The following is a 26,302-nucleotide window of genomic DNA, read 5'->3' on the forward strand; positions in this document are numbered from 1 at the left end:
CTTGTGTTGGTTCTGCAGTTTGTCAGTGAACTCGGATAGCAGTCTACTCACTTTTAAAACCCATGTGATGCTCCTATTTGTTTCCTTTTCTACATAGATTTATTTAGTAGGATCAGCATAAGCATGCATCACATTAATCCAGTTCACAGCTCTGTTGAATTTTAGCTGGATTATCCATTAAAGTGCAGGCTTTGCACATATTTGACCAAGAAGCTTCTATAGGAGCACAGATTTAAAACCATGGGATTTGTCTACATATTTGTGTACATTGGAAGGTTAAATCAGTTGACATTTATTTTCGTTGCTGCTGTATTAATTTAATAGGTATTGTTTTACTCTTTAAGGAAGTGGGTGGGAGAAGAGCAAAAGCCCTATGCAAATCAAGTTCAGTTGTCCAGTTCAGTACTCCATCCCAAAACTACCCTTTTTAGGTCTCGCCCAGGCAGTGCATGCTCTGCATGTGCTGTCTGTTCGAGACATGTTGTATCTAGAATGTGGGATTAAAGCACCTCCCATCCTTTTCATTGGTTTCTGTTACTGCCCTTCATAAATGTCTGCTTTTGTTTGGTGAATATGCTTTATAGTCCCTCCTTTTTGACTTTTGTAAACTCCCAGAAGGACTGTCCCTGTTACATGTGTTCTTAGCCTTTCTGTTATTTTTTATTTTATTTTTCTAAACACTTTGCATTGCTAGAGAACATCATACAACATGACATGGTTAAGACCGTAATCTCAGTTATGCATAAATTTTACTCCGTCTCATATATTACCATATTATGCTTTTCTGATACATATCTTTGCTGACTAGCGCTTGCATATATCCCTCTGTCCACTTTTATTTCTTTACCCATCCAGCCTGTTGCTGTATCCCTTATAATGGTTTACATTTGTGACATCCGATACACTTACTCTCCCTCGGCCTCACCAGTTTCCTTTCCCTCTAAGTATGTCTGAAACAGGTACCAATCATTTCTTGGTGAGCGGCTAGCATGTGGTAGCAATTTGTTATAGACATCTGATTGTGTGTTACAATACACTATATCTGACTTCCATTCCTGTATTGTAGGAGCTGTCCCTTTCGCCCACCTCATCGCTACACGATGTTTGGCCAAAAGCAGACCCATAGCCACCAGGTTCCTGTTGCATGCGCTAATGCCTTTGTCATACCCCAATAGTGCGAGCATGGGGGTCAATCTCTAGTGTTGATCCCACAATATACCCTTTCTGTTATTAATGTACTCTGAGCACTAATTTTTTTTGTTTGCCTGCCTCTGCTTGTGTTTTCGCAGGCATGATGAAAGGTTTGTGTACTTGTATATTTTTTCCAGAAATTCTTAACTCTCAGTGCTGCGTACTACACCCCCACCCCACATACATACACCAAGGAATGCTGACTGAATTAAAAGTTGTGAATTGAAATACTGGCGGAGTCGAGTCACAAGCCTTATCTTCACTCCACAGATGGTCTGCCAACCAGTGCTCCGCTCAGCAAACTACGGAGTGTACTCTTAGGGGACTCTTCCTACAGCAGCCCCTTTTGGTTCTGAGCAGTGTCTCCTGAGAGGGGTTTTCCATCGTGCAAGATAGTTTCTCCAGTCCAACTGCTTCCCGATCTATATTTTTCCTTTTCGGTAGAGGCCACCAAGGAAGTGGAATTTGCATTGCCAAAAAAGTGTAGGTGCAAAGCCTCAAGGTCTGACTTGCCTCAAGCCTCATCAGTAAAATTAGCAAAGCATGTATGACCCTGTTGTATCTCACTTATGCCACCCCTCCCGTGCCCTGCGCTTGGTTCCTTCCCTTTCCCTGCGCGTGAGTTCCCCTGTGCCCTGCCCTCCCTGATTGGTTCCCCTACATTCCACGCTCCCTGTTGACCCCCCTTTGACATGTACTGTCATATGAGATGTTCCACTGACCCACGCATGACTACCCATGTGGGGCTATTTCTAATAAACCTTACATGAGGAACTTATGATTGATTAATGACTACTTTGTAACAGTGGCGACGAGCGGAACTACAGCCTCACACCGTGGTATATCCAGGTACAGCTGACAAACAGAATACTTAAATGAAATGCAATTTTCAATCTGAAGATTGGAACAAATACCTTCTACCTTGAAAGCGGCTTCGTGTTTAAATCGGAGGCTGTGGAAGCGTATGCCTGGTGCCGAGATTTGAGTATCTCAGGACGTCCGGTTTCTTTGCTGTCCATAATTGTCTTGGACTTCGTCTTCGTGACGTGACAACTGCTGCTTCACATGAAGGTACGGCCTCACGGCAATTTGGACTTTCTCCCCTCGTTTGTCATCTGAAATTGCCTGTGTCCGTCTCCGCTTAAAGAAATACCTTGCGTGCGCATTCCTGTCAGCTGTTCGCGCCTATTCTTCAATCACTTCTGCGCATGCTTGGCGACGCGTGTCGTCATTGACACGCAGCATTGGAAGCCATCTTAAGTTAAAAAAAAAAGCAATTGAAATTGATCGTGCTGCCCGAGTCCTGGGTTCGAGTCTGACCAACGTTCAGCATGAACGTCCCAATGGGAAAATTAGACTTTGCATCGATCTCAGGGACCTCAATAAGAACATTATTGTAGATCAATACCCCCTACCTCGTATTTGTGAAATGTTTAGTGCCACCAATGATATGTGTGTATTTTCCATTTTAGACTTGAAATCCGCGTACCACCAGATTCCACTACACGCTGACAGCAAACAATTCACAACCTTTATCACACCCTTTGGTTGGTATCGGTTTACCAGGGTACCTTTTGGATTGGCCTCTGCTGCAGCACTTTTCCAAAGGGTCATGACATCCATTCTGGAAGGTGTTGATGGCATCAGGTTTTTCCAGGATGATATCCTGGTCATGGGTAGCAACCAATCGGAACATGACACACGACTTAGGCAAGTTTTTAACAAATTGAAAATGCATGGTCTAACTGTAGAACTAGACAAATGTAAAATCTCACAAGACAAAGTGATTTACCTTGGGCACACCATCAGCCAGGAAGGCATTAAACCCAAACAAGGTTTAGTGGACGCTATCCTCAATGCTCCGTGTCCTTCTAGCAAAGATGATGTACGAGCTTTTCTTGGCTTGACAGAGTATTACTCCAAGTTCATTAGGAATTTCTCAGAAAAGACCTACAGTATAAGACAATTACTAAAAAATAAAACCAAGTTTGTCTGGTCACCTGACTGTCAGGTCACCTTTGATACCATCAAAAAGGAAATCAGTGAGGCACCTTTTCTCAAAGGTTTTGACCCCAAAGCAGAAATCTATCTAACCACCGATGCAAGCAACAAGGGAATTGGTGCTGTTCTAGCCCAGAAGGACACATCAAACCAAGAATGGGTTGTAGCCTTTGCCTCCAGGTCACTCACCTCTGCTGAGGAAAAGTACTCTGTAATTGAGCGTGAGATGCTGGCCTGTTCATGGGCGCTCAATTACTTCAGAGCATATGTGTGGGGATATGAAATCCATCTTCGCACAGACCACAAACCATTGATCAAGATACTGTCTGCCTCGGGTCTGCACAATGCTTCACCAAGACTGAGCAAAATTTAAATCAAGCTGTTGGATTACAACTACACGGCGGAATATTGGCCAGGAGTGAAAAATAAAATTGCAGATTTCCTCAGCAGACTGCCTCTGCCTCACACTGAAACCATGGCCACACAAGAAGATGAGGAGAAAGTGGCTCTGCTCTTCAACACTGACCTTGATGGAATATCTGCTGAGGAATGGAGTCAACACATGACGCGCGACTCAACGTTGCAAGAAGTATGCAAATTCGTCAACTCTGCTTGGCCTGAAAAGCGCAACCTACATGACAATATCAAAGCATACTGGGAAACAAGAAATGAACTCAGTTGGGAAAACGGTGTGCTGTACAGAATTGGTAAAGCTATAGCCCCTGTCACACTCAGAGACAAAATTCTAAGATTGTGCCACATAGGCCACCTTGGCATCACCAAGACTAAGCAGAGAGTCAGGTCAAGTTATTGGTGGCCGGGTATTGACAAACAAATTGAGGTCCAGGTCAGGAACTGTGTTGAATGCTCTGACTCAGACAAAACCCTCAAAACGTCAAAAATCAGTCTCTCTCCAATTCAACCCCCCCTAATGGCATGGGAGAAATTGGGTTTAGACATTGTGGGGCCCATCGAAGGACATGACGGCGAAATCAAGTACGTTCTGGTGGCGATAGATCATTTCTCCAAGTGGCCAGAAATTAAAATTGTTGATGAAATTGACACCTCAAAAGTCATTAATTTCTTGGACAAACTGTTTTTGAGTGAAGGATTACCTAAATCAGTACTCACAGATAATGGCCCGCAATTCTGCTCAGAGGCATTCAAGTTGTTTCTAGCAAGGAACTGTATTACTCATCACACCACTTCAATTTACCATCCTGAAGGTAATGGCCTCACTGAACGATTCAACCGTGTCTTGAAGGGTCATATACAACTATCCAGAAACGCAAACCAAAACTGGGAAGAAGAAATTTACAAACTCATCTGGGCATTCAGGATTTCTCTGTGTGCCAGCACATGTACAGCACCATTTGTTCTCATGAGAAGCAGACAGCCTTTAAGCATCGACCTAGGGTGGATGTCCAAATCTAAGCAAATAGAATGGTCACCAGAAAACATCAGGAATAACATTATCAAAGCCCAGAAATACTACAAGGAATGGTATGATTCGAAACACAATGCCAAGGAACATGCATTTAAAGTTGGCGATCTTGTGAAAGTTCGTTTGGAAAAGAAAGTAAAGAAAGGAGATAGCAGATTCACTGCCCCTCTTTACATTGATGAACTGTTTAACAATGCGGCAAGACTCAGTGATGGGAAAGTATGGCACATGAGCAGATTGGCAAAATATCATCCGGGAGGCAAGACTCACAACCTACAGCAACATGTTACGGTTAACAATGATCTGTGGGTGGATGTGGATAGGGCTTGTATTGAAGAGAGTAATATGTCTAGAAATGTCATCACACAAGATCTCCGACCTGACACAGACTCTGATGATGGTCAATCGACAGATCGGTCTGTTGGTGTCAATCCTAGCACTTCGACATATAATCGGAGTTGTCACGATGACCCACATTCTGACTCTGAAGTAGCGTCTGACAGTCACAGGTTCAGTAGTAGGTTCGGCAGAACTTGCCTTGATTCTCATTCTGACTCTGAATGTGCACCTGACTTGCCATTGGTCTCTGGAAGGTTTGGTAGAATCATCCGTAGACCAAAACGCTTGGATGACTTTGTATGTGACTAGCAGTCTCCAGTTTATTCACCCCACATAGTGCTTACCTCTCCCTGTGGCACTGTTGCCAAAACTCTCAAGAGAGGAAGATGTGTTGTATCTCACTTATGCCACCCCTCCCGTGCCCTGCGCTTGGTTCCTTCCCTTTCCCTGCGCGTGAGTTCCCCTGTGCCCTGCCCTCCCTGATTGGTTCCCCTACATTCCACGCTCCCTGTTGACCCCCCTTTGACATGTACTGTCATATGAGATGTTCCACTGACCCACGCATGACTACCCGTGTGGGGCTGTTTCTAATAAACCTTACATGAGGAACTTATGATTGATTAATGACTACTTTGTAACAGACCCCTACAAGTGGCTTGGAGACCAATTTACCAAAATACTACTGGTTGCGGATGTGGCAGTAAACAATGATGATGTCACAGTTTTGACCCATTGTCCCATTGTTGGCCCCCTCAACAGAAAATGCAGTAGATGCTCTAGAGGAATAGCAAGAAGTGGAAACTGAAGAAGTCAGACAGGCTGTAAGAGTTTGGTTTTCTTTTTGCTACTGTTGCTTCCTTCATTACACTTAAGACTAGGGGTAGCAAAGGGTAGTGCCAGTGGAAGCAACTGCTGCCCATGGGTTCACTAACTGAAATCCATGAAAACGGCTTGGCGCCTGATAAGCACTTTTTAGAGATGTATAGAGATGTATAGAATCTCACTGAAGACTAACAAATTTGAAGGTCAGCTTTATATTTCCTCCAAAAAGCATAGATTGCCTGTGGCTGTGAGGAGCAAGAGCACTGAAAATGACCTTGCCGAGCTACTTATTAACCTTTACCTGTACCATTTAGCCTGCCATGAGCACCATATCTTCTAACCCCAGATGATCAAATACGTTTTATCCTCACCAGTGCTTGAAATAAAAGTATGCAAGTGCTGACACTCACTACTTCAGAGTACATTTGTCCTACTGAGAATTGCAAAAAGAACAATTGATGGACAGAATGCAGAACAATGTCATACATTCACCCCAGTACAGAGATCTGGGCCGTTTCTTTCTCCCCATGCCATTCTAGTTTGAACCCATCCATATGCAAATCAGTCTTGACCCTGAACCCAGAGGAGTGTTACCCCGAAACCGGTCCCAGGGTGCTTGTTTCCGGTTCAGGGAAGACCTGGCTTGGCAGTTTGGGCTGGACTGTTCCCCTGAGGCATAGTATCAAGACTGATTTGCATATAGCTGGGTCTGAACTGGGGTGGCAAAGTGAGCTAAAGAACGATGATGGATTCAACCCAGATCTGTGACTGCTGGTGAGTGGCTGAAAAGTTTCAGCACTCCACCCATCATCTCCTTGTGTGTCCTAGTGAGAATAGCCAGTACTCTCTCTTTAAAAGTATTGCACAAGTCCTGAGAAGTGCAGGTACTCTACTTTTTAAATTAAAGGCAGCACTCAAAGATTGGTCTTCTATGGAGTGACGGCAAATACATCCACAGTAGAAATTTCAAATGAGTTATCAGAGCATGGAAGGTATGTGCATGTGGAGCTGATAAAACATAAATATTAATTGAAAAAAACACCGAGAAAAACTAAGGATTCTAGCTGCAGGGAAGACAGCCAATTGTCCATCATTCGGATATGGCTAGGGTAAGTCTGAAATTGAAGTGGTGCTAACAATCAACTTGGACAAACCACATATTTACATCTCCCCACTCGCAGGCTCACCCTGCACATTTCTGGTCTGTGGATGATATCAGCCCTAACCTCCCCTCCCTTCCCATCCTACCAGCAATCTGTTTAAACCAAACGGAGAGCCAACAAAACAAATACAGACTAAAGCAATAGCCATCGGCAGCAGATCATTATGTTTAAGACAAATCAAATGACCATCCTTTAAATAACGCTGAACACATTAACGAAGGGTTTTGTGTTGACTAACATTTCATCAGGGCTATTGTTATAATCTTTTTCTGTGTGCTTTTTTTGGAAATTATGTCAGAATTATGCTTGATGTCCGTGTAAAATGTGGTGTATATCAGTCTTAAAGATGCAGAGTTAAGAAGTGAAGGGGCTGAGCTTGGAACAGGATATATCCAGGTGGGGTGCTGCACCTAAGACTGATCCTATAATTGAATCTGAATGAATCTTCCTAAAACTTCATATCAGTATGGACCCGTTTTACATCTTAGCATAGGCAAAGAGGATGGAATTCATACCCACATGTGCAGTGTTTCAATATCGAGTCATTCTATAAAAGGTTCCGTCAGGGTTTTGAAGAATCATGTATGCTTGAGTGTGGCATTGTGGATCTGTGGGGCGTGTGTTTGTATCTGCACATGTGTGACTTGAGAGTGTGTGTATATCTGCGGTTCTTGTGTTTGTATGTGTGCATGTGTGATTTTCATCTACTGTCAGGGCAGAGGGAAGCCATGTTTCCATTTTTGCCAAGTCTGAACTAATAATATAGGTAAGAATCGTAATCTGTGGTAAACTTTCCTCTTATGCAGTCGAGTGTCGGGCTCTGTGGGGTGTGCAGGGGCTCTCTCATTTTCCCAAGCTCCAGGGTCTACAGTGCCCCTCCCACACCATCCCCCCACTCCTCGTGATTTTATTCAACATCCCCACAGCTCTCCGAAGTCTTTCCCACCCTCCTCCCTTGTTTTCTTTGGCATGTTTTTAGAAGAATTGGAAATGGGCTTGTACATTGAGTTTGCACTTGCTCCTGCCGTGCTCTATTAGCAAACACTGCACATAGAGGTCATCTTCCGGATTCCTTGGTGTTTTATGCTACTAGTGTGTGGCTTGGCTCCTTCCAGTGTAATGGCTTCCCATCTTTCCCTTTCGTGTCCTACATCACTCGGAACCTTAAGCGACCACATTTCCACATGGAATTCTGGCTTTTATCCTGCCTGGTGGAACAGCAGCGCTGAGGAAAGTGTGGATGCAGCCCATTGAACGCAGCCCGGAGTACGCAGATCCTTAGTCTAAAACATATTCACTAATGGCTCGCTGCTTGTTTATATTATTGTGTTAAGCGTTCCTCTTTGATGAAGCAGGTTTTGAGTAGCTCATAGACACTCAGAAGTATAATGGCCAGGAGCATTAAGGATTGGCTTCTTAATAACCAAAGGGAAAAGTAGCAAAGCTCACTGACATCTGGCAGATCTCCTGGCAAATCCAGGAGGGCATGCTGACAACTCGCCTTCTCTTTCCAGCACCTCCGTATCACTCAGCACCACCTACGTATCACTCAGCACCACCTGAGAACCTCCTCTATCTAGACTTTATTCACCACTTTGTGCAGAAACTTCCTATCTCTCTCTATCTTACTTTTTATCTATTCTGTGCAGCTCTCACCCCTATCTATTCACCATGTCACATAATCCCACTACACAAATACTCTACATACCACATACCATCCCACACAATTCCACAGCTAACAATTCCATTCAACCCACATAATTCCACGTCAAATCACATACATCCACTCCACTCCATACCAAAACACATAGATTGAAGACATTGTCATTTACAATGCCAATAGCCCTAACTCTCGCGAATGCGAGACCTATTGCATTGCAAATGCTTATTAAAATTATGTAGCATGTACCAGTCATTTCTTCCTAGTTTGGTGCCAGACTGGTATTAGATTTCTGTTTGAGACCAGTTTGTGATATGCTATGTTCAATTTTTTGACGATTCAGAAATGTACTTAATTAATAAACTAATGGTAAAGGTCTACATGTCACCTCGCCGACTTTAATTTGGAGCTAATCCCTTTACTTTCAGCCATCTATTATTATTCTATTTATTTAGTGGCACATAGCTGGATCATTTTCTAGATACTAGTCTCTAAACCTGTATTGTGGGATTTTTTCCTTGCACTTCCAGATGTCAAAGGTATGCTAAATTTCTCTGATGAGTTTCTGGTGATCTTCATCTATTCATAGATTCCGCTGGTGAACTTCTGAATTCTAAGCACCTGCTCAGAATCGTAGAACAAATGTCACTCGAAATATTACTTTGTCAGCCATTGCCAAATATCTCCCTACAATCGCGGTTGAAGGGAAGGGGCAGAGCTGGCAGGTTTTTATGGGCATTTTGAATTGGCACTCTATAGGCATACCAGTCAGGAATCTCTATGGAGGACATAGAATGATAATGTGTCATAGAGTAGTTGCACACTGTTGTGAGGGGGTCTGTTCTCCTATTCCCTGAAGATGGATTTTGTATCCTGGCACCTGTTCTAGATTAGTATATCTTGGGGAGGTAAATCAGCTCTTATAAGTAAACCAAATAAAGATCACCTAAACTTTGTCTGTGTAATATCAGATTGGTATCTGGAATATCTGTTGAAGGTGATTTGCATGTACATTTTCCCCTACTAGTTTCATGCCATGTCCAATCCTCTTTACCACTGTTACAGAGGAACCTAGTAAAGTGCACATATCCAGAACCCATGTTACTTACCATGTTTCAATAAGGTGCAATCATTGTTAAGGGTAACTTTTTATTTAAATCAGTTCAACCTGTGACCTACGAAGGTGGTCTCCTCCTTGTTCTTCTTAAGGTTGACAGGATCTTTGCCACCGTTTTAGAATAGAGCATAAATCCACAACAACTCAATAGACACCATTTATTATGTTTAGTCAATAATGAGAGATTTAATTTAGTATGAAAACCTTATTTGTTGTTAAAAGTTTTGCTTTTAGTATCTTAATTCAACTTAGAAACTAGATAAATCGGGTTACAGAAATATCCAAAAAATGATGGTGAGTCAATCAAACAAATTACAGCGTGTTCCATAAAGGAACTATTAGCTACGTTCCTATTCAACTCTTGCAGATCCTAGCCTACCAGAACCCATAAAGCGTCCTTTCAGAAAAGAGCAAGATTTAGAGGAGCATTGAAATAGAATCTGATTGTACTTGAAATTCTCATGAAAAGTAGTTCTGGAAGCTTGTCCGAGTTAACTTTCTCAAACAGCATCAGCAAACCGTGGCAGTTGCAACTGTTTAACGTTAAGCTAGAAAAGTAGTCACAGAAGTAGTTATAACCATTAAAGAAATTAGACTCTCACATAGTGACAGAAATCGCCGTCAGTAGTACCTCACTGCGAATAGGACAAAAGTCTAAGGAAAAGGATGGTCACAGAATAAATCGCCTGAACCAGTCTGGGCAGCATAAAGCTCTTTGGCGTGCTGTAAGGAAGAAGGTATTGTAAATTTAATTAGGCACACGTATATTAAACACAAAAACATATGCTTCCATCCATCCCGGTGTTAGGTCAGCTCGAACCAATGGAAAAGGATCGTCCATTGGTCTGCTACTTCTTTCTCCTGGTAAATTACGAAGTCTGCAAGGTATTATCTACAGAATGTCTACTTAGTTGCTAACATTCATGTGTGTTAGATTCACTCTGAATAGCTAATAGTTTAGACTGCAGGGAACTCAAACTACATTGCATGACAATTAGCTATTGCTAAAGCAGAAGCATTCTAGTTGTAAGTTTACTGAATTAAGTCATGAGATCCACGTTTGCATGTAGGCACCATTGTTTTAATATACTGCTTAGCATTCAGTACAGTGAATATGTGGCAGCAAAATTCTAACTAAATACAATGAGAACATGTAGCTTAGGAAAGAAAGAAAATACATTTTTTTAACTGCACACTCTACAAAGATGACATATCTAATTAAATCAAACTTGAATTATTTATCTAATACAGCACAGTTTAGCATCTGCTAAAAGCATTCGTTTATTTAAGAAGTTAAAGGAAACAAAGAGGTAGAGAAATAAATGAGGCTTAGTCTGACTTGACAGTGTAATTACTATAGAAATTAGCGCTCACTCCCCTCCCCCCCAAAAAAAAACATGCCACATGTTGATTTGCACGTTTAAGAAAGGGTACGTTTTCATTTATTTCATTCTTTAAGCATTCTCATGTTAATAAGTTGCGCAAATTACGACACTTATTTTAAGCAAAATTTTCCTGCTCTATCAACATTATTGTATTGGGTCAGTATTGGTCATCATCTTTCCTAATACTAATGATATAGGGTTAAAGAGTTGATTGATGGATTATGTGAGCTTTTTCTGGGTAATAGAGTAGTTTTAACCTTATTTTTTGTGTACGATTTTATAACAGATATTGTAAAATGCACCTTTTTGTTTTTATATTGTATGGCAATTGTTGGAACAATAAATAAAGTAGGATAGTGCTTAATGTTTTGTCTTGTACAGCTCCACTATATTTAATTATAGGTGGAGAAGGATAGCTTGGGGATCTGTAAGTCCTAAAGGTGTCCACTGACCCAGAGTGGCTTGATTGCCTCGCTAAAAAATATTGATGAAGAGATGTGGGGAAAATTAACATCCCACTACCTCCAATGCCTTATGTTCATCTTATCAAAGGCACCCTAAATGGAGGTAATCTAAGTAGTTTCTCCAGATAATTTTAATTATATTCTGAAAAAACAAAGTGTAACCCATTCGACGATAACATCCGTTGAATGCAAAGGTATCAAACAGTGGTTATAGTAGCAGAGTCCATTATACAGGAGATACACTTAAAATGTCTTTAGAACATTTATAGCAATACTGCCTCCTCTTCCCCCCACTACATTATCACAGGCATGTTTACAGTACATTTTCAAACTAATGGTAAGCTGTCTACACCTCTGCCCAGATTAGGTGTGGAGTTTCATGTTCTCTACTTTCTCGGTGTCTCTTACAGGGCCATAAGTACCACATGAATGCCTGTTCAAGGCAGTCCCACTGGCATAAAAAGGCAGACGTAAAGGGATTTTGAGAGCCCCAAGCAGGGCCCCTCATAGGCCCTGCTTGTGCACTAAGTGGCCTGGAAGGGCACATGTAGTGCCCCCCCCCCCATCCATGCACCTGGCACATGGTGCATGGATGTGCAGAGTGCAGTTTTCTCCTGCGCTGCCATCATTAGGCATCTGGTAAATTGGAGGCATATCAGATGTCTCTCATGCCGATCTATTGTGTCACGTTTGATACTCCAACAACTTTCGTTTGTCTTTTTGAATGTTCAATTAAGTTTTAATATTCATATTTAATGTTGGGCGATAATGCCCTTTTTTTGAAGGAAAACTTATTTGTATAACCTTTGTTATTTATCCGTGACAAATAGTATTTCTTTCCGAAGCATTGCCATACTGTTTAGCTCCCTCATTCAGCTCGTCTTCTCAATACTGAAGTCGGCCTCATCCTGGGCTAGAAGGGCTTGTCAGTCCTACATATGATAACCAGGCCCTTAAAGAAAGAGTCGGACAACTTTTGGCCTTGTGCTTGCAAAGTAGCCCCGGTGAGGAGAGTTAGTCCTCTCCAGTGAGCTCTGCCATATCTGCAGCATCTGAAGTGATGTGACTGGAGAGGAGTCCGAGAGACTGAAGGAAGAAGATGGCAACGAGTAAAAGAAGTTCTTGGCCATCTCCAGTGGTAACAAACTCCTCATCCGGCCCCATAAATTAAATAAACGTCTTGGAGATAGTGCTATGGGGTACTTCGGGGGAGATCAGGAATTATATTTGTTATTTTTTTAAAGTTCTCCTTTAAATCCAGTTTGTAATTGGCACTGTGTAGACATCTATGTTGGCCAATTTATTATACCTTTTCCTTTCTGATGATTGCAGGCGGAGATTCGTTCCAGTTTTGAGCAGTTGTACCACGTAATGTCAAGACGTGAAGAATTCCGATGGATGATGCTACGGATAAAAAGAATGGACACAACATGGATTGAAGCAATTAAGTCACTAGCAGAAAAGCAAAGCCTTGACAAGAGAAAAAGAAAAAAGGTTGGCTACACTCTGTTGTTACTTTCATTATGAATCTTTGTATAACTAAACTAAATGCCATTGCCTTAATGCAAGTGGGGCCCCCTCGTGCACTGCTCCTGCTGTACAAGAGATGATTTGTTTTTTGACACAACAATGGGAGTTTGAAGAAAGGTACAGGGATACTTGTACATAAATTAGGGCAAACAATTGGGAGGTGCAGCATTTTATGAAGTTTGTGGATCAGGGAGAGGTTGCATTTGTGGTAGTCTTTTTCGTTTTCTTTGCTTGGGTTTGGGATGCACTGGGCCTGCTGTTTGGATTGGGTGTGCGAAGGCTCTGCAGGTCACTGTGCTGCAGCCCTGTTTCTGTTTCCACAGACCTTCCACAGTACTTTCTGCTTCTTGTGCCTGTTTAGTGGCGGACTGGGTGCCGTGGCCTTTGTTCAGTCCCAGGAGCTGCTTGGTTCCTCAGGGTAGAGAGGCCATACTGGATTATGCACTGTGGCCCACGTCATGTGGTCGTATTGTAGGATTATGATTGTGTGTTGTGGATGGATTACAGCAATTTTTGAGTTGTTTGATAAATTTCCTTTGCACTGTGTTTTTCAATGTTTTCCTTTTTGGAGAAAGTGGTAGTGGGTGGTTCGTTGATGAAGGCGAGCAGTGTTTGTTTTTTGTTTCTGTGTTGCTGTACATCTGAATGGGGGGTCATAGATGGTACTTGCACAGGCTCTCGTAGGTGTTATGGGTGGTGCGGTAAGTCTCTGTTGTACGTCTTCAAAATGAAAGACCCAAAGGCAGTATTTTCCGACAAGTCTTGCATTACCAAGATTTCCACAAGTGATATTTGGTAGCTGCACCTTTGCAAATATTGTACCAAAATGTAAAATTACCTGTTGCCTGACTCGACTCATTCAACGAGTGTATTTGCGCGCTCTGTGGCAGTACTTTTATTTGTGATTTTCTTTGCACAGTACTGTTGTACTGGACCTGATACTGCTTTAATTTCAATTTCAATTTCTAATTCAATTTAACTCTATTTGGTCTTAAGACCATTAAAGGGCACAGTATTAAATACAATAAAAACATATAAAAACATTTTTTTATGTTCAAATTAAAACGCCATTAATATAAACAGTAATAGAATAAGATTGCTTTAAGCAAAATCAAATGATCTTCCAGTATATGGAATATGATTTTCGTTTTCATATTTCAGACCTGATCAAACATGATTCATCAAGATTGGCAATAATGAATTCGTATCTTCTAATTAAAATATATTTAAGGTCTGCTGTTCAGTGTGATCCCTAAATATTCTGATTTTGTGCAATTACATGAACAGTATAAAATATCCATCAATAAAAACATATACATTTTACATTATCAAATCTATAACTAATAAGTGCCTCAGTAACCATCAGATATCATAATAATCAGTTATCTTCAAATAACTACAACTCATAGTCATAAAGTGCTGTGTGTCTCGGGTAATCAGCATTCCTCTATAAGAGTTCCAAGGTTGAAAAATGATTAAAACAAATCATGGCTACACTTACAATTCAGTGCTTACAGCAAAAACAAGTTGTGTGGGAACATATTTTAGAGCCACCTTATATTGTCTAATATATGGGACGGATCCACTTTTTGCGATGGTTATGATATACATTACAGAAAAGGAGGATGTGTTCTACAGTCTCCTGAGCGTAATCACAAGCTGGACATGCAGTTGTATCTATGTTTGTTTCCCATACATTAAATGACCTTAAGGGTAAACAGCCAAATCTAAATCTCACGTAGAGACGTTTCGCCATAGGTGGTGAGATCTGGTCATAGAAAGGCTCAAACTCAGGAAAGGGTTTGATATTTAAAAACTCAGTTGTCAGATGCCCCGCTGATCTATAATGTATAATCCAGTCACGCACTGTTCACATGGTGTTGTATCACACCTTAAACTATATTCAAACTCAATGCTAATTCTTCAGTTGCTTTGCAGTCAAGTATTCTTAATTCAGGAGGTACGCACGAAAGATGCCCATGGGAGCTCAATCAGTCAACAACTCAAACAATTAGAATACTTGACTCGCCGCCAGTTGAACCAGAAAATGCACGCATCCACTCTTGTGCAATATATATTACTCATCAACTGAAGTGACCACAGGTACGAACACACATATTACATTAAGAAACAACAGCAGCACCCATGGGTACATATAACAGTTTTCAAAAATCTGTTTATTTTTTCTTTTTGGAGTGGCCCCTGAAGAAGGTACCATCTGAGTACTGAAATGCATCGGGCATGCAATTAAGATGTGTTGTGTTCAAATATCAAACAAAAATTGCTGAAATAGTTTATGAAACAGTGTATAAATGAACACATTGAGTTTACACAATATGATGATATTGATTTGTAACATGTGATTTAAAAACATGATTTTTTGGATGTGTTTAAAAGATTAAAAAGAATGCAAAGCAACTGAAGAATTAGCATTGAGTTTGAATATAGTTTAAGGTGTGATACAACACCATGTGAACAGTGCGTGACTGGACTATCCATTGTGACTAGTCTTAACTGCAGTTTATCCAAACAAGGAGTGACAACCCTTATCAGTCACTGCACCAGTAGATTAAAGGTTTTGAGATTAATATTATTAGGAGTGCTCCCCGCGCACACCCCCAATACCATACGCTGATCTATATGACATATATCGGCCTACTACAAGAGCCCAGTACTTGGCTTTCACAATGACAGAATCATTCTTATTAATCATTCCGTAAATTCCCACAAACTAATCAACCTCAGCGCATTACACCAGAATTTTACATGGCGAAGCCAGGGGATCCATTTGCCACCACTCCGATTTAAGATTTCTCTTAAAGATTCATGATATTGACCTATCTGCTTTAATTCATTTGTTGTCAGTTTTTGCTGCACAGTCTAGTTGCTAAAATTTGGGCAGTAAATCAAAATGTTTGTCAGTCGAGCTAATTTCGATTTTGAGAAATGCATCAAATCCAGTTGTTATTCAGATTGTTTTCTTTTGTTAAACACACCTTTTTCACAGTAATGCATGTAAATGAGCATTACATTCAGTGTAGCAACTTGCATTGGCCCTCCGTATCCAACTCATATTGGGTTGGACTTTTCCTAACCAGAGAGGTTCGAGGCATGTGGGCTGCTGAATTCATATCTATAGCATAGATCGCCGCCTAGTGTTGGGTCCGGATGATTGCACATTGTTGTCCTGGAAGAGTCTTCGAAGTATCACGAGATAGGTGGCTCCTCCCCTGGACTACAGTGCGCATGGGCATCGACTCCATCCCAAGATTGTTTTTTTCCGCCATTGGGTTCGGATGTACTTTCGTTCTCTCAGTTCGGAATCGACAATATTCTCGAGGCCAAAAGGCCTTTTTGTCTCTTATCGTCGGTATTGTTTGCGTTCGGTGCCCGGTTCTGTTCGGACTCGCCTTCCGAGTTCAACATCCAGGGAGTCGCGTGACTCTTTGGAGCTCGAGGCCCAGTCGACGCAGCAAGACCCTCGACGACGCGACATGGAACGGAGCCCGTTCAAGAAGTGTCCCGTGTGCGGATCGAAGTACCCGCACATCGACGTCCACCCGGTGTGCAACAAGTGCCTATTGCCGGACCACGATGAAGCCAACTGTATGGCTTGTTCCAGGTTTCGTTAGAAGAAAACGATTCGGCTTCGGCGCGTGGCGCGCATGGAGGCCCGGCAGTCGGCCCCGGCACCGGTGGACATCTTCGACAGCGAGGAAGCAGACAAACAGGACGTTCAGCTTCAGATTTCACCTCCAGCGGAAGAAGTCGACTACGACTATCAAGTGGATGTCGAAGGCCTACCCGTACAAGAAGTCGTCGACGAGGTAGGAGACGACGATGAGGCCTATGGGGCCATGGAAGATAGCTCAGAGGACGAGCTATGCCCCGTTCGAACACTTACAAAGGCTCAGGTCGAGGGATCGCCTATCTGCCTTACCCAAGACCTTCTACCACAATCCACGGCCCCGCCTTCCGGCCCGGCTACGGACACTTCGACGGAGCCGCCATTACAGAAATCGAAACCGAAAGTGAAACCTTCGGTGTCCTCACTACCTAAAGTGGTTCAGACGCATTCAAAACCGAAACCTTCTGCTCCACCGTCGACGCCCTCGTCTTCCAAGGTGTCGGGACAGCCCAAGCCGAAGAAGACTGTCGACACAGCCAAGTCGGTGAAATCCGTCCAACCGAAGCAGACTAAAGGCGTCGAGCAGAAGCCCAAGAAGGCCGTCCAGACTCCGTCAAGCAAGGGCGTCGAGCCGAAGTCCGGGTCGGGCGTCGAGCCGGAAACAAGCAAGGGCGCGGAGCCGAGGGCCGCAAAGGGGGTCGAGCCGAAGACCGGCAAGGGCATTGAGCCGAAGGTTGGTGCCCCTAAAGCGGTTGCTCAGGACACCAGCACTGTCAAGCCTCGGACCGACCAGCCCAAGTCATCGACGCTCGAGTCTTCCCACGTTGCTGGACCGAGGCCGTCTGTCGTATCGGCGAAGCCGTCCGCTTCCTTCACAAAGCAGGTCTCGGACTCCCTCAAGCGTATCAGGGACAAGGCCTCAGCAGAAGACCCTAAAACGCCTTCCGCACCGAAGCAGTCGGTCCCCACCTCCAAGTCATCGACGCCACTCCTCTTCACATTGCCGCCAAAGGTGGCACCGAAGGCCTTCGCACCACGGGCGGCGCCCGAAGCGAAAACGCACAGTACTCTGGGGTCGACGCCTACTCTCCCGGCTGGGGGCTTAACGCATCGACCACCGTTACTGGAGGAACAGTCGGAACGTTTCATCGATGCCAACACTGGGAAGCTTACGCTTTACAAGCGGAAAATCACGGCGACGACGCCTTTGGAGTCCTATACCATTGCTTTGAAGCGCAAAAGGCCTGCTTCTGATTCACCGGTCTTGGTCGAACCACTGACTCCTCGGACTCAAAGAGTTGCCACGCCCTCGCCAACTTATTCCGATGCCGAGGATGCTGGGGATCAAGATGAGGAATACAGCTTCCCGGCCCACACAGATCCTGATGTACAACAGGACGCATGGGTGGACACAGGTGACCAGGGGGATCAGCAACCCGCCCTCGACCCTCAGATATACAACATCAAAACGTCTCCCACTGAGGATTCTGCGGCATTCAATCCCTTGATTGAAAGGGCGGCTAAAAACCACGACGTTGAGCTCCATGCTGACCCTGTGGAGGTGGACTTTCTCTTTGACACTTTTTCAACAGCTGAAAAGACTGTGAAAACCCTCCCAATGCTGAAAGGGGTCCTCAAACATGCTGCGGACATTTTCAAAGAGCCAACACGGGCAAGGGTGGTCAACCCTAGAATTGAAAAGAAATACCGTCCGGCACCTGGCGATCCCACCTACATCAAGGGCCAGTTGCCATTGGACTCCCTGGTCGTTTCTAATGCCCGCAAGAGGGCGAATTCGCAAACCACTGGTGAAGCTCCTCCCCCGGATAAAGAGTCCAAAGTGCTAGAAGCATCGGGAAAGAGGGTAGCAGCTCAAGCGGCCAATATCTGGCGTATCTCTAACACGCAGGCGCTCTTGGCACGCTACGACAGGGCACACTACAACACACTAGAGACCCTGTTGCAACATCTCCCAGACCAATATAAGGAGGCTGCGGAGATGCTTATCCAAAAAGGGAAGCTCATCTCCAACGCTTCAATTAAGTGTGCACTGGACGTTGCGGATACTGCAGCCAGGGCAATTAACACCAGTGTGATGTTAAGACGACAAGCATGGCTCAGGATCTCTGGATTTAAGCCTGAGATCCAAACTACCATCCTCAACCAGCCAGTTAACCCTGACAGATTATTTGGTCCTGAGGTGGATACCACCTTGGAAAAAATAAAAAAGGATACCGAAACTGCCAAGTCCATGGGAGCTCTCCAATCCCAACAGTTTCGGGGGAGCACTTTTCGTCGCTCAGGCAATAGGGGTGTTTCCAGAGGCCAAATGTCCCAGCAAACACAATTCAATAAAGGTGGGGCGCAATCCTCACCCCAAATAAAATAGAGGAGGTTATCGGGGCAACAACGCCAAGGGCAGAGGCAAAGGCAACAACAACTCCCGTTCCTCCGCCTCCAAGAAACAGTGACGCCCTGTCACTGCCCCCCGACCATTCCACTCCTGTCGGGGGGAGACTCCAGCAGTTCCTGCCAGTCTGGAAATCCATCACCACAGACAGGTGGGTCAGGAAACTTATCCAGTTCGGTTATTGTTTGGAGCTCACATCCACTCCACCCAACATACCACCAAAACACCGTCCTATGTCCACAGAGCATTTGCGCTTATTGCAGCAGGAGGTTCTCGTCATGCTGCAAAAGGGCGCTATAGAGCTCGTGCCAGTGGAGGAGGAAGGCACAGGGGTGTACTCCCTGTACTTCTTGATCCCAAAGAAGGACGGGTCCCTCAGGCCTATTCTGGACCTCAGACCCCTAAACCAGTACATTCTCTCAGAACACTTCCACATGCTAACGCTGCAGCAGGTTCTTCCGCTCCTCAATCAGGGAGACTTCCTCGCAACCTTGGACCTCAAGGATGCTTACTTCCACATTCCACTCCATCCATCACACAAAAAATACCTCAGATTCACCATCCAAAATCGGCATTATCAATTCAAGGTCCTTCCTTTCGGAGTGACCACGGCCCCCAGAGTGTTCACCAAATGTCTAGCGACAGTGGCGGCGCACCTCAGGAGACAACACATCCATGTCTACCCTTATCTGGACGACTGGCTGGTTCAGGCAAAGTCGGCCCAGCAGTGCGCCGCCGACATGTCCCACACCATTCACCTTCTTCACAGTCTGGGGTTCTCCCTGAACTATCCAAAGTCGCACCTTCAGCCAGCCCATGTGCGGCAATATCTAGGTGCGACAATCAATACTCTGGCAGCCACGGCTCAGCCAACTTCTGCGCGGATCAACAACATCCAGTCGCTAATCCAACAGTTCCAACCGCAACACTCGCTTCCTGCGAGAGTGTTCATGCAGTTGATAGGCATGATGGCCTCCTGCATTTTCATAGTCCCGCACGCGAGGTTACATATGCGTCCGCTCCAGGAATGCTTAGCACCATCAGTGGAACCAGGCTCAGGGACAGTTGAAAGACCTACTGTTGGTCACCGGTCGGGCATACAGCTCTCTGCATTGGTGGAATCCACACAACCTTTGCAAGGGCCGACCGTTCCAAGAGCCTGTCCCACAGATCATTCTGACGGCGGACGCGTCTCTCCAGGGATGGGGAGCTCATGTACTCCACTACACGGTGCAGGGACTATGGACAATACAGCAAAAGAAGATGCACATCAACTACCTAGAACTGATGGCAATCTTCATGGCACTAAAAGCATTCAAAGTACATCGGTGCAACAAGGTCTTGTTGATCCGAACGGACAACATGACAGCCATGTACTACATCCAGAAGCAGGGAGGTACGCACTCTCCACAGTTGTCTCATCTGGCTCAGAGCATGTGGAAGTGGGCCATTCAGAGGAACATCTTCCTCATGGCGGAACACCTCCCAGGCACGGACAATCAGATGGCGGACCTGCTCAGCAGGTACAGCCACCAGATGCACGAGTGGGAGATACATCCATCAGTACTACGCCCGTACTTCCAAAAGTGGGGTCATCCACAGATAGACCTGTTCGCCACAAGGGAAAACGCAAAATGCCAAAGCTTTGCCGCCAGGTTCCCTCACCCACAGTCGCACGGCAATGCGATATGGATGAACTGGTCAGGCAGATTTGCGTACGCTTTTCCCCCAGCACCTCTCATACCGCTGGTGGCAAGAAAACTAAAGCAACACTCGATGACTCTCATCCTGGTTGCTCCAACGTGGGCACGCCAGCCATGGTCCACCACGTTTCTAGAACTCTCCGTGGTACCGCATCAAAGGCTACACCTCGCGCCCAAGCTTTTGACGCAGAGCCATGGCGACATTCAGCATCCAGATCCGCAACAGCTCAACCTGGCAATCTGGCTCCTGAGGTCTTAGAGTTTGGCTACCTTGACTTGCCTCCTGAATGCATGGATATCATATGGAAGGCTAGAAGGCCCACCACCAGAGCCTGCTTTGCAGCAAAATGGAAGCGGTTTGTCATTTACTGTGCTACACACATCAACCCGCTAGATGCATCCACTCCCAACATCATCTGCTATTTGTTACATCTTTACAAATGCAATCTAGCATACGCTTCCATCAGGATACACTTATCCGCCATAGCGGCTTATCTCCAAAACAGGCAGCATCTCTCCGTCTTCAGAGTGCCTGCCATTAAAGCCTTCCTAGAAGGCCTGAAGCGGGTCATCCCTCCCAGGACCCTGCCAGCTCCTGTATGGAACCTCAATGTGGTCCTCACCAGGTTGATGGGCCCACCTTTTGAGCCTCTCCATTCATGTGAGATTCAGTTCTTGACATGGAAAGTGGCTTTTCTCATTGCCATTACGTCTCTGCGACGTGTTAGTGAGCTACAGGCGCTCACTGTACAAGAGCCATTCATTCAAATTCACTCCAACAGGGTTGTGCTGCGCACTAACCCTAAATTTCTTCCTAAAGTGGTTTCGCAGTTCCATGTCAATCAGACCATTGAACTGCCCGCATTCTTTCAAAACCCAGAAACTGTTGCCGAAAGAATGCTCCACACTCTTGATGTCAAACGAGCCTTGATGTACTACATCGATAGGACCAAAGACTTTAGGAAAACACAACAACTCTTTGTTGCCTTCTCAGCCCAGCACAAAGGTAAACCCATTTCCAAAGCAGGTATAGCCAGGTGGATCGTTAAGTGCATTCAGATTTGCTATCACAAGGCTAAGCGCACTTTAACGGTCCCTCCAAGAGCCCACTCCACCCGAAAGTTGGGGGCCTCTATGGCTTTCCTTGGTAATATCCCATTGGAAGATATTTGTAGAGCAGCCACATGGTCTACACCGCACACATTTACTAAACATTACTGTGTAGATGTGCACTCCAAGCAGCAGGCAGCTGTAGGGCAGGCTGTTCTTAAAACACTTTTTCAGACTTTTGCAGCTGGCACAGGCGGCCGCCGTTAATGGAGGGACTGCTATATATTCTATGCTATAGATATGAATTCATATTTACAACAAGGGGTGGTGAGGGACAGAGTCTCTGAATTAAGCAGAATACTCTCACCCTGTCAAGAGATCAGGGCTAGATCCAACACCGTTTTTTAGCTCACTGCACCATCCCAGTTTCAGAACCTGGCTGTATGCAAATTAGTCTGTTCCTGTCCCAGTGCATGATGGGAACAGGGCAAACCAAACTACAAAAGCCAATTCTTACACTGGGAAGGAAACAAGCTTCCGGGGACCGGTTTCTGGCATTACAGCCGTCTTCGGCCCGGCTTGCTTGAATCCTGATGGTGCAATGAGCAAGGGACTCATGTCTGAGTATACCCTTCCACGCTTAGGGTGGACAAAAATATTTACAACAAGGGGTGGTGAGGGACAGAGTCTCTGAATTAAGCAGAATACTCTCACCCTGTCAAGAGATCAGGGCTAGATCCAACACCGTTTTTTAGCTCACTGCACCATCCCAGTTTCAGAACCTGGCTGTATGCAAATTAGTCTGTTCCTGTCCCAGTGCATGATGGGAACAGGGCAAACCAAACTACAAAAGCCAATTCTTACACTGGGAAGGAAACAAGCTTCCGGGGACCGGTTTCTGGCATTACAGCCGTCTTCGGCCCGGCTTGCTTGAATCCTGATGGTGCAATGAGCAAGGGACTCATGTCTGAGTATACCCTTCCACGCTTAGGGTGGACAAAAATATTTACAACAAGGGGTGGTGAGGGACAGAGTCTCTGAATTAAGCAGAATACTCTCACCCTGTCAAGAGATCAGGGCTAGATCCAACACCGTTTTTTAGCTCACTGCACCATCCCAGTTTCAGAACCTGGCTGTATGCAAATTAGTCTGTTCCTGTCTCAGTGCATGATGGGAACAGGGCAAACCAAACTACAAAAGCCAATTCTTACACTGGGAAGGAAACAAGCTTCCGGGGACCGGTTTCTGGCATTACAGCCGTCTTCGGCCCGGCTTGCTTGAATCCTGATGGTGCAATGAGCAAGGGACTCATGTCTGAGTATACCCTTCCACGCTTAGGGTGGACAAAAATATTTACAACAAGGGGTGGTGAGGGACAGAGTCTCTGAATTAAGCAGAATACTCTCACCCTGTCAAGAGATCAGGGCTAGATCCAACACCGTTTTTTAGCTCACTGCACCATCCCAGTTTCAGAACCTGGCTGTATGCAAATTAGTCTGTTCCTGTCCCAGTGCATGATGGGAACAGGGCAAACCAAACTACAAAAGCCAATTCTTACACTGGGAAGGAAACAAGCTTCCGGGGACCGGTTTCTGGCATTACAGCCGTCTTCGGCCCGGCTTGCTTGAATCCTGATGGTGCAATGAACAAGGGACTCATGTCTGAGTATACCCTTCCACGCTTAGGGTGGACAAAAATATTTACAACAAGGGGTGGTGAGGGACAGAGTCTGTGAATTAAGCAGAATACTCTCACCCGGTCAAGAGATCAGGGCTAGATCCAACACCGATTTTTAGCTCACTGCACCATCCCAGTTTCAGAACCTGGCTGTATGCAAATTAGTCTGTTCCTGTCCCAGTGCATGATGGGAACAGGGCAAACCAAACTACAAAAGCCAATTCTTACACTGGGAAGGAAACAAGCTTCCGGGGACCGGTTTCTGGCATTACAGCCGTCTTCGGCCCGGCTTGCTTGAATCCTGATGGTGCAATGAGCAAGGGACTCATGTCTGGTTATACCCTTCCACGCTTAGGGTGGACAAAAATATTTACAACTGTAGTGTAGCTCCTATTTTCCCAATAGGCTCTGCGCATTGGAATAGTGCCTACAGCAGTAAAGGCCTAGGCCAGACGTTAACTAGGTCTACTACTGTCGATACTAGACTTAATTTTTGGGTTTGCCAGCTAAGCTCAGAGTTCGCTAGAAACTTTCTCGAATGTTCAAGGAAGGATTAACTCCCCTGATTAGACAAGAAGGGATTTAGTTTCTGACAACCATAGAACATGACAACTTTGCTCTCCCCTAATCAAGAGTCAATCTCGAGAGTCGTGTGAGCACAAGGCAATTATTTTACTCAGTCAGTACGTGCATTCTTAGTCTCATCAGAATGTAGAGAAAAGGAAGAGACGGGCGTGTTCAATAAAAGATGTTATTTATTGATCAGTCTCTTTTCTCGTACAAGAGAAATGGATCGATATTATTGCAATACTTATAGTTAAGTAAAGTGCATACATTAGAAGCAATAGTATAAAATAATACTGTAAAAACATTGATATGGTTTCTGAGCCATATGATGTTTAAAATGATTAAAATATATTTACATACACATATACATTTGACTAAACGTACTCAACTGGTGTTTCTAAATACGCCTACCCCGTGTACCTGACCTAAGTCTAATGCGTGGGCGGGAATAGAAAGTTACAGTTTAGTTTAAGTTTGTTTTTGCCAAGTGAATAACTAAAGAATTCTCTAGGAGGGGTTATTCAGTTCTGTACCTGGAATTTAGGATGAATGAGGAATGGTATCTCTTTCTCTGCTCTCGATATTCCAGGCTGCCTGCGAGGGCTGCCCAGAAGCGCCGGTGCTGGGTCTCTCGGCTTGAGATAGCAGCGCGTCTCTCAGCGCGTCAGGAAGGCGGGGCTGCTGCCTGCGGGGTCTGCTTCTGCTCTCGGCTTCGGCAAGTATGGCTGCTCCGTCTTGTCACCACGCGTGTGTTTGCATAGGGCAAGGTCGGCAATATTTATACCTTAAAGGTGCCGAGATTGACGTAAGGATGGACATAGGTACGTCAATAAAGATGTCATACGACTTGCTCGTTAGCACATTCTTTACTAAAGTTCTCTGTGAAATCAAAACAATGGCCGCACGGATTATCCAGGTTGTCATAGGTTTGATTTGTTATGAGAACGTCGTATGCCTTATCAGGGGCTGGAGGAATGTCGCTTGTCTAATTAGATCTCAAGCGTTATGACCTAATCAGATAACACGTTCCTGTGCCGTAGTGTGACTGCGTCAGATAACGGTATCTGCATCATGGGGGATTTCTTGCCTCATGGGCTGACTGTTAGTTAACTAGCTAGTAAGTTTAACCAGAATAGGGTCAGGAATAGGGGGATCGAATCAGAACCTATAGAAATACACGACACAACAAGGGGTGGTGAGGGACAGAGTCTCTGAATTAAGCAGAATACTCTCACCCTGTCAAGAGATCAGGGCTAGATCCAACACCGTTTTTTAGCTCACTGCACCATCCCAGTTTCAGAACCTGGCTGTATGCAAATTAGTCTGTTCCTGTCCCAGTGCATGATGGGAACAGGGCAAACCAAACTACAAAAGCCAATTCTTACACTGGGAAGGAAACAAGCTTCCGGGGACCGGTTTCTGGCATTACAGCCGTCTTCGGCCCGGCTTGCTTGAATCCTGATGGTGCAATGAGCAAGGGACTCATGTCTGAGTATACCCTTCCACGCTTAGGGTGGACAAAAATATTTACAACAAGGGGTGGTGAGGGACAGAGTCTCTGAATTAAGCAGAATACTCTCACCCTGTCAAGAGATCAGGGCTAGATCCAACACCGTTTTTTAGCTCACTGCACCATCCCAGTTTCAGAACCTGGCTGTATGCAAATTAGTCTGTTCCTGTCCCAGTGCATGATGGGAACAGGGCAAACCAAACTACAAAAGCCAATTCTTACACTGGGAAGGAAACGAGCTTCCGGGGACCGGTTTCTGGCATTACAGCCGTCTTCGGCCCGGCTTGCTTGAATCCTGATGGTGCAATGAGCAAGGGACTCATGTCTGAGTATACCCTTCCACGCTTAGGGTGGACAAAAATATTTACAACAAGGGGTGGTGAGGGACAGAGTCTCTGAATTAAGCAGAATACTCTCACCCTGTCAAGAGATCAGGGCTAGATCCAACACCGTTTTTTAGCTCACTGCACCATCCCAGTTTCAGAACCTGGCTGTATGCAAATTAGTCTGTTCCTGTCTCAGTGCATGATGGGAACAGGGCAAACCAAACTACAAAAGCCAATTCTTACACTGGGAAGGAAACAAGCTTCCGGGGACCGGTTTCTGGCATTACAGCCGTCTTCGGCCCGGCTTGCTTGAAT

General features: G+C 44.8%; 1 protein-coding gene across 2 annotated transcripts in view; it reads left to right on the forward strand.

Annotated features, from left to right (window-relative positions):
- The window catches only part of MGAT5 (alpha-1,6-mannosylglycoprotein 6-beta-N-acetylglucosaminyltransferase), an 863,195-nt gene that overhangs the window by 426,988 nt on the left and 409,905 nt on the right, over window positions 1–26,302 (forward strand). For both annotated transcript variants that reach the window (XM_078682019.1, XM_078682020.1), the window contains exon 7: window positions 12,919–13,080. In XM_078682019.1, the coding sequence (XP_078538145.1) occupies window positions 12,919–13,080 (162 nt within the window). The remainder of the gene's footprint in view (window positions 1–12,918; window positions 13,081–26,302) is intronic.

The sequence above is a fragment of the Lissotriton helveticus genome, chromosome 3_1 (genome assembly GCF_964261635.1).
Source record: "Lissotriton helveticus chromosome 3_1, aLisHel1.1, whole genome shotgun sequence".
Lineage (NCBI taxonomy): Eukaryota > Metazoa > Chordata > Amphibia > Caudata > Salamandridae > Lissotriton > Lissotriton helveticus.